Raw genomic sequence first — 11,879 nt, 5'->3', positions numbered from 1 at the left:
GGATTCGAACCTGCAACCTTCGCTATCAAGGCGAGTATCATACCATTATCCATAATGGACCTGTAGGTATACGCGCAGATCCAACCCCCCAGGCACTTTCTCTCATACTGACTGAAACCTTATATGGTGGAGCTCGGTAAGTTAGAACAGTTGTGGTAATAGTAGTAGTATTTTTAGCACTTATGGTCACGTAGAATAAGCGGGACGGAGTGGAGGAACAGAAACTTATTTGAACAGACTCAGTGATTTTGTAAATTTACCGTATCGAGTGAATATTCATCGTAGTCCGAAAGACGTATTGCAACCTATAATAGTAGCAGTAAAGACCACGACAATGAATGAGATGCCAACAATTCTCGACCCAGTCATTACAGTAATTTATTACGAAAATTACCTATGAACGATTAACCATAATGGACCTATTTTATTTGCCTAACACCTTTGATTAATACACGGTATTTCAGTTCCGTTTGTTTTTATACCAGTCTCATCATGGCCCAAAATGGTAAATTACGGTATTTCACATGAACCGATGCATTCGTCTGACCTACGAATTCATAGCGCGTTGGTTCTGATACAAAGCTTCTTTGTGAATCGAAGATATAAAATGTGACTGTAATTTGAAAGTCTGGTTTGAGTCCTTTAGGATCAATCTTAACATCACCTACCATTCCCTGTTGCTTTGGGATATAAAGGTGTACAAATTATAACTGAAGGCAGTTTTTTTTTTATCGTTGATCGGAATGAAATTCGTTTTAAAGTACTCCGCAAGTGCGGTTACCGTTTGACGTGAAAAGTGGCAAGGGTGAACCCTAACACTATAAACATTGTCTCACCAGTATCCTAATTTCCGACGAAAATGTGAACAAAAATTAACGACATAGGCCTAACTGTATCATTTTCAAGATACGAAATGTGACATTGATTCAAGGGACAGTGTCTCATAAGTTTCATTCGAGGCATAATCACGATGGAAAGGAAGAACGCGAGAGTGACGAGCAAGTTAGGGTTGGAGTAGTGCAAGGGCGAATCATTCTTCCAGAGCTTTTGCAGTGTATAATTTAAGAGGCTATTGTATACGGTCTATATTCTCTGCACTTAGGTTAACGGAAAAGGGGACAACCATACTTTGTCAACGGAGCACCCAAATCGGCATAAAATAAACCTTCAATATTTCCGAAAATTTCGGTTAATGTAGTTATTAACGCAAGACCCCAAGAGACGGTAAATTTCTGACATTCGTTATTTTACGATAATCCAATAAAAAGTTATTTTACCCAAGGATATAGGTACCCCTCCGCCTCTGCCTCCCCCACTAAATAAGTATCGGGATCAGCGTCCCTGACGCAACGACGTCAAAGGCATGTTGTGTGGAAATGCAGGTGTATTTACATACACTTTGATGGTAAAACAATCATAATAAAAAGTACAGTGTGCCATGTTAAATGTAATTTAAATTATGACCTTTGTGTTGTCACTGTATAATTTCCAAAGAGATTTGGCATTGGTTGGATCTAAAACTCAGACTAAGAGATAACCAATCAATACAGGTGCTACAGCTGAGCTCACTATTTAAGTAAAGCTTTCTAACGGAAAGAATAATTAAAGGACGGGTGACAGTGGTTTTACTCAACATATTAGTTTTAAAAGTCCAACAGATAATTAAATCAAACTTTGACACCCTATGGGGAAACTTAATCCACAAAACGTAGCAATCACATTTTGCAGGGTATCTAAATTCGTCTATTCTTACAGGAACTCACAAAACCTCTTTCCCCTCTCAACTGTAATCCATGAATGGTAAAAATATTATGTATCTTGCCTTTGTTATATATTTATCCTAAAAATTCCTTGCCATTTGTGTCTTTCGAATATGTTTGTCGTCTTAGTTAGCCTTTTAAGTACAGTAGTTTAAGTTCCATCGTTTGTATTGCAATATGTCTCGATACTTGTCTTTTGCATTTTGCATGTGTTGGTATCTATTGAAGCATCTGCAAACCAAATTTTATGTAAACCATGTGCAGATTGACCAATAAATATATCTTGTATCTCGAGATATTGGAAAAAAAACTTTTTAAAGTCACTATACTCTATGCTGAAAATCGATGCATGACCCCACAACCCTCTCCCAATTATGACAAGCCTATGGTTCTACAATAGTAATACTCATCAGTTACAAAATTTAACAAGGATAGGTTAGGAAAGGCCTATGTAAATTATCAAATCTGACTCTTTTTTAGGTACGGTACTGAAGTAGAGATGTAACGCATAAACTGACGGTTTCAATTTCGAATGCAACAAGATCAAAATACTGAAGCCCTAGTTATGAGAACTAAAATAATTTATGCCTACTTAAATCAAAAGTGTTATTAGGCCCACAAAAGATAGTATTACTAATTCAATTTGTTGGACAATATGGTTCTACACCACCCTCCCCCACCCCCGATTATAGCACAGATACGTACTTAATTTGTATTTCTAGCATTTTATGTAGATTCATTAAACAGAACTTACCGTTTCTGACTGTTTCGGCAACACCGGAGATGAATTAACTTTAAATATAACTGAAATGATAATGCATATTGTAAGGTAACAGAACATCATTATAGAGATCGGAGTGGGTTGTCGTCTGCAGATGGCTGTTCCAGCGATTGGTCCTTCCGATGATGCCATGCTATGGCCGACTATTTTTTACAACTGGTCTTTTCGGCTAAGCCAGCTTAGAAAGATCAAGAGTAACACTGCAATCGACCTGAGGAAAACCAAACAATTTATTTTGGTCATAAAGACAAGAAATTTAAAAACTTCGGACCATACCATTATTAGATAGGTATGTAAATAATTTCGATGTTGCTCAGGCATTGTTTTAAATGACTAAATAAAAATATTCCTAAAACAGTAAATTTAATTAAACACAAGTTCATATTTCTCAGAGAAAGTAAAAACGTGGCTTACAGTGGCTGCTCCAGAGTCGGAAATCTAGGGGGAGAAAGTGAACGGCAAGGTACAATTTTATATGGGGTTGCCCGAAGTGGATGTGGTCGGGTGTTGAAAGTGGTACAGGGGGCGAAGCCCCCGAAAACCATGACAATTTGGGGGTTTCAGAGGCTTATTAAATCAATTTTATAGATAGAGTAAAAAATATATATTTTTTCTTCTCCCCTACGAATTGTGGTTTTTCTTCTTTTTTTTGGGGGGGGGGGGCTGTGGGGTGTGTGTGGTTTTGGGGGGGGGGGGGGGCTGTGGTGGGGGGATTGGGAGAAGAAAATTATCTGTATGAAATTCCCCTGTCCCCGCTGGCGCTGCCACTGGTGGTTTACCAATGCATGTACGATGTTTAAATTATACGCGTTTTGATATAGGCCTATGAGTTGCCTCACCTGATTTGTCAGCCACGCCACAACAAACAACAATGTTGACAATTACCTGAATGTACTGTGTGGTCGTTGTAAGTTTTTCGGTTCTACACCTCATGCCTCACTATAAACCAAAATACAGTACCAACAAAAAAGAAATACTGTAACAATTGGAAAAACTATTGATTCTGTTTGTGACTAAAGCCAAATGTAATTTCTACGAAACGTTATTTTAAGAATCGTATATCATCAATGCTCTTGGATTGCATTATCCAAGCATACCTTCATGCATTAGGAAGTATTGTTTATTTTATGTTAGAAAAATAATGCCTTACTTCAGTATTCACTGAATGCCTTTGGACTTATGGGGTTGGGCCTTGGTGTGTTTCACACCAGGAGTAATCTTATCCTCATACGAAACACGTGGACAGCAAGGTGGGTCACGCCCAGCTAAAGTAGACGGGGAGGGGTCGGTCACGATGGTAATTATTGTTATTATTATTATTATTATTAATTTATATTTTTCATCATTATGACCATTTTTAGGCCTAGAGTATGGTAACCTTTATGGCTATATGTGATTTTGTTATATATTAATCCAATCAATTAAAATTAAAATTGAATGAAAATATATTATGAAATTAGTAAATATCGCTCTGCTCAATCCACTTCAGAAGCCCAAGTGTTGATAAGAAACAGCTGTCTATATACCTTCCGTCGTTGCTAACGTCCGGTTTGCTGTAGGGGAAAGAACATCAACGATTTGACATGGCTGGTTTCTAATCGAGAGATCATTTTGGAGTCTGTAGTGGTTATCTGTGTTTGTTCTTGGGCATCTTAATTGCTTCTCTCCACACCCCCCCCCCCCTCTTTGAAATTAATGGAAACCGGGTGAGTATGCGGTGAACAATTTACTGCCCAAATAACGCTGCCAACTGTAACATATTAATCTGTCTCTTATACACATCTAGATGTGTATAAGAGACAGGCATAGCTCTCATCGAATGTTGAGAGCTATATATATATATAATGACGTAAACAAATAGGCATACATATTATCAATGGACTTTTGGTTAAAAGGCTATGCTTGACACAGCATCTTACGTTACTATTCGAGAACTGTTATTATTATTTATCTATTTATTGTATATATTGTGTGATAAAAAGTTTGAACTGAAGAAAAATCCAGCCAAAAAAAAACAAAAAAAAAACAAAAAAAACATGAACCTCTAACTAACAGGTCCAGTGCCCGGAACCTTCATATAACCTATTAAACAAAAGTGTTTTAATTGTAAAGACCAAATTCGCCAAACTATAAAAACAAACCGTACAGTCAAAACTATTACAAATACTTATAATTTGTCAGGTTGAAGGTCAGGACAATTGCTTTAAAATAATTCATTCAAGGAGAATTTCCTTTCGAATATCGATTGTTCCAGAGTGAATCAAGTTTCTAGATCAAATCTGCTTATACCTCACTGCCAAGTGACCCATATGCTAACATAGATAATCACAAACTCATCATCGGGCCTACAGTGTCTTGCTAACTGATAGGCTAATGAAATGTAAAATTCTAATAATTTCATCTTCCGTGGTATAACCAGGAGGCAATCTATAGCCAGCGATACATAGCCTCCTTTGAATAACCAGGTAAAATCAGGTCATACGGTTGACCCTGTATAAATGTTTCAGCAAAATCGTGACAATGTGTGTTGTTATTGTTAATTCGCATGATGTCAGGCAATGGATATGAGATGACATCACACTTTTGGCTTATTTGGTAGTTTGTCATCTGAGTAAGTTTATTAGGGCTATCTGCAGTTGAGTGTGCTTAAAATTCCTAGTGCATTAGCAAAGTTACTTTGGCCACGGTGACCGGAGTACACATGCACAATAAAAAGGCTAGTTGGAATAAAACAATGTAAAGATTTAGTGTGGGCTTTAATTGTAATTCACAATAAAACCACAATTATTACCTTATCAAGCCCGCATAGAAACAAATAACGATGAGATTTGGGGTGGGGGAGGGTTCAATTTTCAGCACAGAAGGTCATGCGTAATTGGTGGATAGGCCAGCAATAATTATGTTGGAGTGCAAGGCAATTTAAATTCATCTTTGAGTGCACAGGGCCCTGGGTTTAATTCCTGTTACGGTTACAGGATTTTTCTCACGGCCAAATGAACCCCACTCCCTAAGCCTCATGAGTTTTAGTCTACACAGCATCGTTTGTGTATTATGTTTGTCTTGTGACATAATTGCCAGTCTCTGAAGAGTGATTATACGTTAAACTGTTTAGCATATCCTTGACCCTAGTACCTTAAGCTGAATTAAATAAATAAAATAAAATTTACTTAGGGCTTCAATATTGCCACAAAAAGTATTTTTCTTACCAAAGCGAAGATGTGAAGGTACTGATTAACAAATTATATCAGGCTGAAGATGAAGCGCCTCTTTAAGGCGTTAACAATTCAGATTATAGTACATTAATTTTGCAAAGAGCATGGGTCTACGTGAAATAATCGTCTCTTTCTGTTTATTTTTCAAGCGTGCTCAAAATGTGTAAAACAACTTTACTGTTGATAGCATTGATGCTGTTACTTGACTGTTGTTTGCATATTATATTAGTGTGGGATACATTCGAGGTTACCTTACCATAGCTTTCACTGTCTTCTCGACAACTTTACTGTTCTTCATGGCAATGTTGGGGAAAACATTTGGAGCAAAACATTAAATTTAATTTTAAGTATACCAGCGTTGAACCCACCCACTTTCGAACAGGAATGGCTCAGTACTTAAACTTTTGGTAAACCGCAGCACCGTTTCACCTGGATATTTTGACGGTTATTGTATATATAAAATTGGCTTCATAAACATGTTGGCATGCAGATGTTAAATTAATCATCCTTCTAAAGCAGGGGTTTTTTTTTCCTCGCCAAGAGTTACGGTATGCAGTAACCGGACCAGTCATTCAAACTTATTTTTAAATATCTTATTTCATGTGATATAATATCAATAAAATAAAATATTAATAATAATAAAAGTGTAATATTTGTTATTGCTATGATGTCAAGTCCTATAAAAATAGGCTTACATTCTATGGTAACAAGTTATCAATTACTATTCGAAATGATATATTTAAATTACAAACTACGAAAATTCACAATATAAAGGACAAATACAATACTGTACATTAATTTATGACCTTGGAGCCTTTGTAATTTATAAAGCATGGCTAAAATTATCAAAACCTATTATACCAATCTTTTATGCCGAGCTTAAATATAGAAGCAAATTACATAAAAGAATTATATTAGCTAATAGCAAAGGCTAGCAAATTTAAGGATTTAATTATTGATATATAATATAATTAGGCCTATTTTTACTACAAAATATCAGAAAATAATGGTACAAGACAGTTGTACTACTAAGGCTTGAATAACTGCATAGAGTATAAATAATTGATATAATACATTTGATATGTAATTGCAAGTAAATATTAACATTATAAATATTTGTTAATTACATTCAGATTATTTTTACGGTATATGAATGACTATTATTTTACAGTTAACTTGACATTCAGTATTTCATATAGTAATTAACATATTGTTTTTTTTTATTATGATGTATTATGTGATACTGAATAATTATGATGTATTATGTGATTCTGTATAAATGACCATCGCTCAACGAGAGAAAAAAATAATTTGGGGTAATTAGGACATCCATATTGATGGTAAAACACTGTGTTTTATGCGATGTATCCTTTCTGGCATTGTCACATTTAATTTAAAGTAAATTTAAATTTATTATCTAATGTGGTAAAGGGATGCTATTTAAATTCAAGCTAACTCCTCACCCCTTTATGGCACTATTGACGATTATTTGCATATTGTTCTATCATTGTAAACATGTGAATATCAATCAAGAAAGTGTAACAAAGAAATCGATTTTATAGATGAAATCAATAACTCGATTGTATTTTGAGCCAATAAAAAAGAACGTAGAAATAACATAATATAACAAATTGATTGTTTTGCTAATTTTTGTAAAACAATGTTTAATACACGTAAAGGTGAACAAAACATTGTCAAATCTATTATACAATTTTTTATGCCGTGCTTAAGTAATTTCATCTATTTTACTTTATGTGACTGTATGTTTTAAAGATTAAAAATATATTATAAATTTATTATATGTTACCTCAACGGAAAACTGAAAGAAAGAATGTAAATTCAATACAATGTTTCTCAAATGAAAGAATTTAAATAAATGACCATTAGTCAACGAGAGAAAAAAAATACCAAAGTCTTAGGTCTAATTGATTGCTCGGTTTATATATGCAAGTGTTTATTTATTTATTCAGAAAGAACATCAACAATTTGACATGGATGGTTTCTAATCGAGAGATCATTTTGGAGTCTGTAGTGGTTATCTGTGTTTGTTCTTGGGCATCTTAATTGCTTCTCTCCACACCCCCCCCACTCTTTGAAATTAATGGAAACCGGGTGAGTATGCGGTGAACAAATTACTGCCCAAATAACGCTGCCAACTGTAACATATTAATATGCAGATCATCTGCGCATAGAAAATAAATATTAATATTAGGGCCCCTACAAACATCTGTTAATTAGCGAAAGAGTTTATTGTTTTCATTTTTGAATTCAAAGTCCATAGGCTACCTTGCTAAAATAGTAGGCTACATGGCCTCGTAAGCACTTCAGCTAGGCCTAGTTATTTTATTTATAGTTCAACTTTATTCGAGACCTATGTCGTTAATGCTTTTAAGCCACATATTCAGTCTCTAACACTTCCATATTATTTGATAACAGTATAAAGCAAATCATTAACCTACCTAATCAAAGAAAGCAAGTGGGGAAAACATACAGGACTGGCAAATCACGTAGGTCACACTTTTAATCCCAGTATTTATTTTCTTCTAGAGTGTCGAGGTCAGGCCGAATTTTAATTGAAAAACGTACCAATACACGTAACAGGTTTGCACACGAAAACAAGACCTACAAAAAATACAGAGAATTCTGGATCGATTAAACGTACAATCACAATGACAGTTCCGAATGCCTGGCTCTCTTGGGATCATAAAGTAACTTAAAATCCTTGAAGGCCGGAATTGAGCTATAAAAACGATGTATTTAGATGCCAAATGCATACATTCTTATACGTTTGATCAACTCCTATCAAATGGACCTGTTTTAAGTGCAGTAGAACAGTTTTGTCCCCTTATATTTAAGGGTTCCTTATAGGCATGCTACCCCACTACCACTTAGATAGGCACTTACTTACAATTAACAAAATATGGAAAACTTCCTTTATGTTAGTACCTCAAACGTACTATTATCTCAGCTCCTGGACAAGTAGGCCTACTCACATGCTTTCTGACTCACTGCGCAGTACTCACTGATCTCTGAATGACACGCATGGGAAGATAATGACCTACTAAAACTTTATTCTGAACTTTTTTAGAGGGGTGAACGTAAACAAGAAAACGAATGCGTCGAAAACAAATGCAACATATACTGCTATATTATTTTTTTAACTCTCTAAACCATTTTATTAGCCGAAAAAGTAGCGTCATCTCACCCTTCTGATTTCTCTTAATTTTAATTTTATATATAATAATGTAATAATAATTCATTTGGAACGACACTTTTGTAACAGTGGCACAATGTTGAAGGCCGGAATTGAGCTATAAAAACGATGTATTTAGATGCCAAATGCATACATTCTTATACGTTTGATCAACTCCTATCAAATGGACCTGTTTTAAGCGCAGTAGAACAGTTTTGTCCCCTTATATTTAAGGGTTCCTTATAGGCATGCTACTCCACTACCACTTAGATAGGCACTTACTTACAATTAACAAAATATGGAAAACTTCCTTTATGTTAGTACCTCAAACGTACTATTATCTCAGCTCCTGGACAAGTAGGCCTACTCACATGCTTTCTGACTCACTGCGCAGTACTCACTGATCTCTGAATGACACGCATGGGAAGATAATGACCTACTAAAACTTTATTCTGAACTTTTTTAGAGGGGTGAACGTAAACAAGAAAACGAGTGCGTCGAAAACAAATGCAACATATACTGCTATATTATTCTTTTAACTCTCTAAACCATTTTATTAGCCGAAAAAAAGTAGCGTCATCTCACCCTCCTGATTTCTCTTAATTTTAATTTTATATATAATAATGTAATAATAATTCATTTTGAACGACACTTTTGTAACAGTGGCACAATGCATCCTAAAGAAAACATAGACAAAAGAAATGGAATAAAAAAATAACAATAACTCAATTCCTACAACTGACACAAGACCCGATGAGTAGCCGAGACCATCTCGACGCCTCAAACAGCACACCTCAACCATCTTCACCGAAGCACTCATATCGAAATTCCGAGAATTAATTGTTATTAATTAATATATTAATTTAAAGTTTTAAGGCATGGGGAAAAACCCAGAATCAAGCGGAATAATGCAATGAATAGTATAAATTACAACGTAACAGAAGAGCAATCTGACAAAGAAAGAAAAAAAAAAACAACTCTGAAATATTCACGGAAGTTAAAAAAGTTTAAAATAACAATTTTTTAAGGATTAGACATTTCCCTAAACATTGGTTGTATTTCTTCCAATCAGCATGTTTTGTTTACGTCGTAAGTCGACTTCCTGTGCTGTTATAGTCATCCATTCTTTAACACAAATTTAGGTCTAGATGGGAAAAACGTACCTTGTGGTCGACAGGCCTACTTAAATTAAGATGTAATCAAAACATTCATTTTTCAATTTCTCGACTTTATACAAAAAAGCTACAAAACCACGGCAAGTAGGCCAAGCTACATTGGATAATATGTGGAATACTTTAGTTCGATTGTCAGATGATTGAATGATTAGACCTACATACAAAAAAAAATCTCCGGCGAAAATTGGCATGTCTATACCGAAAGAAAAAAAATACGAACATAGGGGCAGGATAAACTAGATTTAAAATCAACACTATTCCGAAACTTTGTTAAAATGAATGATAGTATAATTTTATGAAGCATACAGCAGGAATGTCAAGGAATTCGGATTAGACCTCAGAGGTAGAGTAGTCCAGCAGTCCAACAGTACACCGCGAAATACACTATTTTCAAATACTGTACTAGAGTTCGTTTTGAATACATTTCCTATCATTATGCACGTGGGATCAAACAACTCACCGTTTCATCCAAAGGACGAGGTGTAATTAGAGCATGTGTCTATACCGGAGGACACAAGTACATCACTGGCTGTTCTTAAACTCCGTCAGAAGTGCAATACTGTACCTTACTGTTGCAACTGTTTCGTTTGCTGAAGAATACTGTACTACCATACTACCCCGATGAACATACAAGCAAGAAGCATATTATTATCAAGCATTTATCCCGACAGTTTTATTTCAGTAAAACCCAACATAAATTAGGACATTTAGCCTACTGTATTATAATATTTTGGGCCTACTGTATTATAATATTTTGATAAATTTAATAATTGGTACAAAATAAATAACATTAGAGGGCGCTAACAGCTCTATTACGAACCACATAGTCAATCGCGATCCCAAAACATCCAATAACTAATAAACTGTGCACAGGCACATTTAAAACTGCCAATGACGCAAATAGGTAGTGGTTACAATTTAAAACATTTACTCAATAATTGGAATTTATTAATATAGTACCCATTGTTGGCCTACATAAAATACAAAATGAATTAGGATATTTAGCAATTAATATGGGCCTACTATTCAGTAAAACCTCGAATTGAAGCCCTGTGCGTTCTTTGCGAACTTTGATGGATGGGCTTCTTAAGAGACTACTTTTGCAAAGAGGGGGCTTCTTTTGAATTTGAACTATGAAACTTAGGCCTAGTCACATAAATCTGTATCATGGAGTGTATTTAACTGGTATTAAATCACCTAAATTACTGTATAAACCAAGCTTGTATTTAATTTACTTTGTTTTCTGAAATTCATGTACAGTGTATATGACTTATATCTCAAAAAGAAGCCTATGCTATCCTGAAAAGAAGGCCCATGGCCTTCCTTCTGAGATGGGCTTCTTTTCGAGGCTAATTTTGCAAACTTTTTTTGCAAAACAAAAAAAGGAGGGGGGACGCTTCAATTCGAGATGGGCTTCATCTCGAGATTAGGCCCAGTGGGCTTCAATTTGAGGTATTACGGTATAGGATTTTGATAAATTTAATACCTACAGTATAAAGTAAGAAAAGTAAATAGAGGGCGCTATCACGAACCTCATAGGTAATCGTGATCCCCTTGCATATTACATCGATCCCGAAACATACTGTGACGAATATTGTGCGTTGAACAGGTAATAACTACCAATGACGTAAATAATTAGTGGTCACCAATTAAGATTTTTACTCAATAATTGGAATATATTAACATAATCCCCATTGTAGGGCTACATAAAATACAAAACTTTATATATATATATATATATACAAAACTATATATATA

The 11,879-nt window shown here is 35.0% G+C and overlaps 1 protein-coding gene across 7 annotated transcripts in view; it reads right to left on the bottom strand.

Moving 5' to 3' along the window:
* The window catches only part of LOC117102821, a 25,756-nt gene extending 15,046 nt beyond the window's left edge, over positions 1-10,710 (bottom strand). The window contains exons 1-4 of one of the 7 annotated variants that reach the window (XM_033243247.1): positions 10,582-10,710; positions 8,213-8,375; positions 3,427-3,480; positions 2,515-2,752 (exon numbers count right to left, since the gene is read on the bottom strand). In XM_033243247.1, the coding sequence (XP_033099138.1) occupies positions 2,515-2,673 (159 nt within the window). In that variant the 5' untranslated portion in view covers positions 2,674-2,752; positions 3,427-3,480; positions 8,213-8,375; positions 10,582-10,710. Of the gene's footprint in view, positions 1-2,514; positions 2,753-3,380; positions 3,481-8,212; positions 8,376-8,657; positions 8,777-9,232; positions 9,264-10,581 lie in introns of those variants that run through there. The other 6 variants (XM_033243244.1, XM_033243241.1, XM_033243240.1 and 3 more) reach the window with 6 other exon arrangements.
* Positions 10,711-11,879: the final 1,169 nt, after the last annotated feature.

Source organism: Anneissia japonica, unplaced genomic scaffold (genome assembly GCF_011630105.1).
Source record: "Anneissia japonica isolate Jap-2015-1 unplaced genomic scaffold, ASM1163010v1 scaffold32248_len650992_cov182, whole genome shotgun sequence".
Classification (NCBI taxonomy): domain Eukaryota; kingdom Metazoa; phylum Echinodermata; class Crinoidea; order Comatulida; family Comatulidae; genus Anneissia; species Anneissia japonica.
This window is presented reverse-complemented; position numbering and strand designations above follow the sequence as displayed.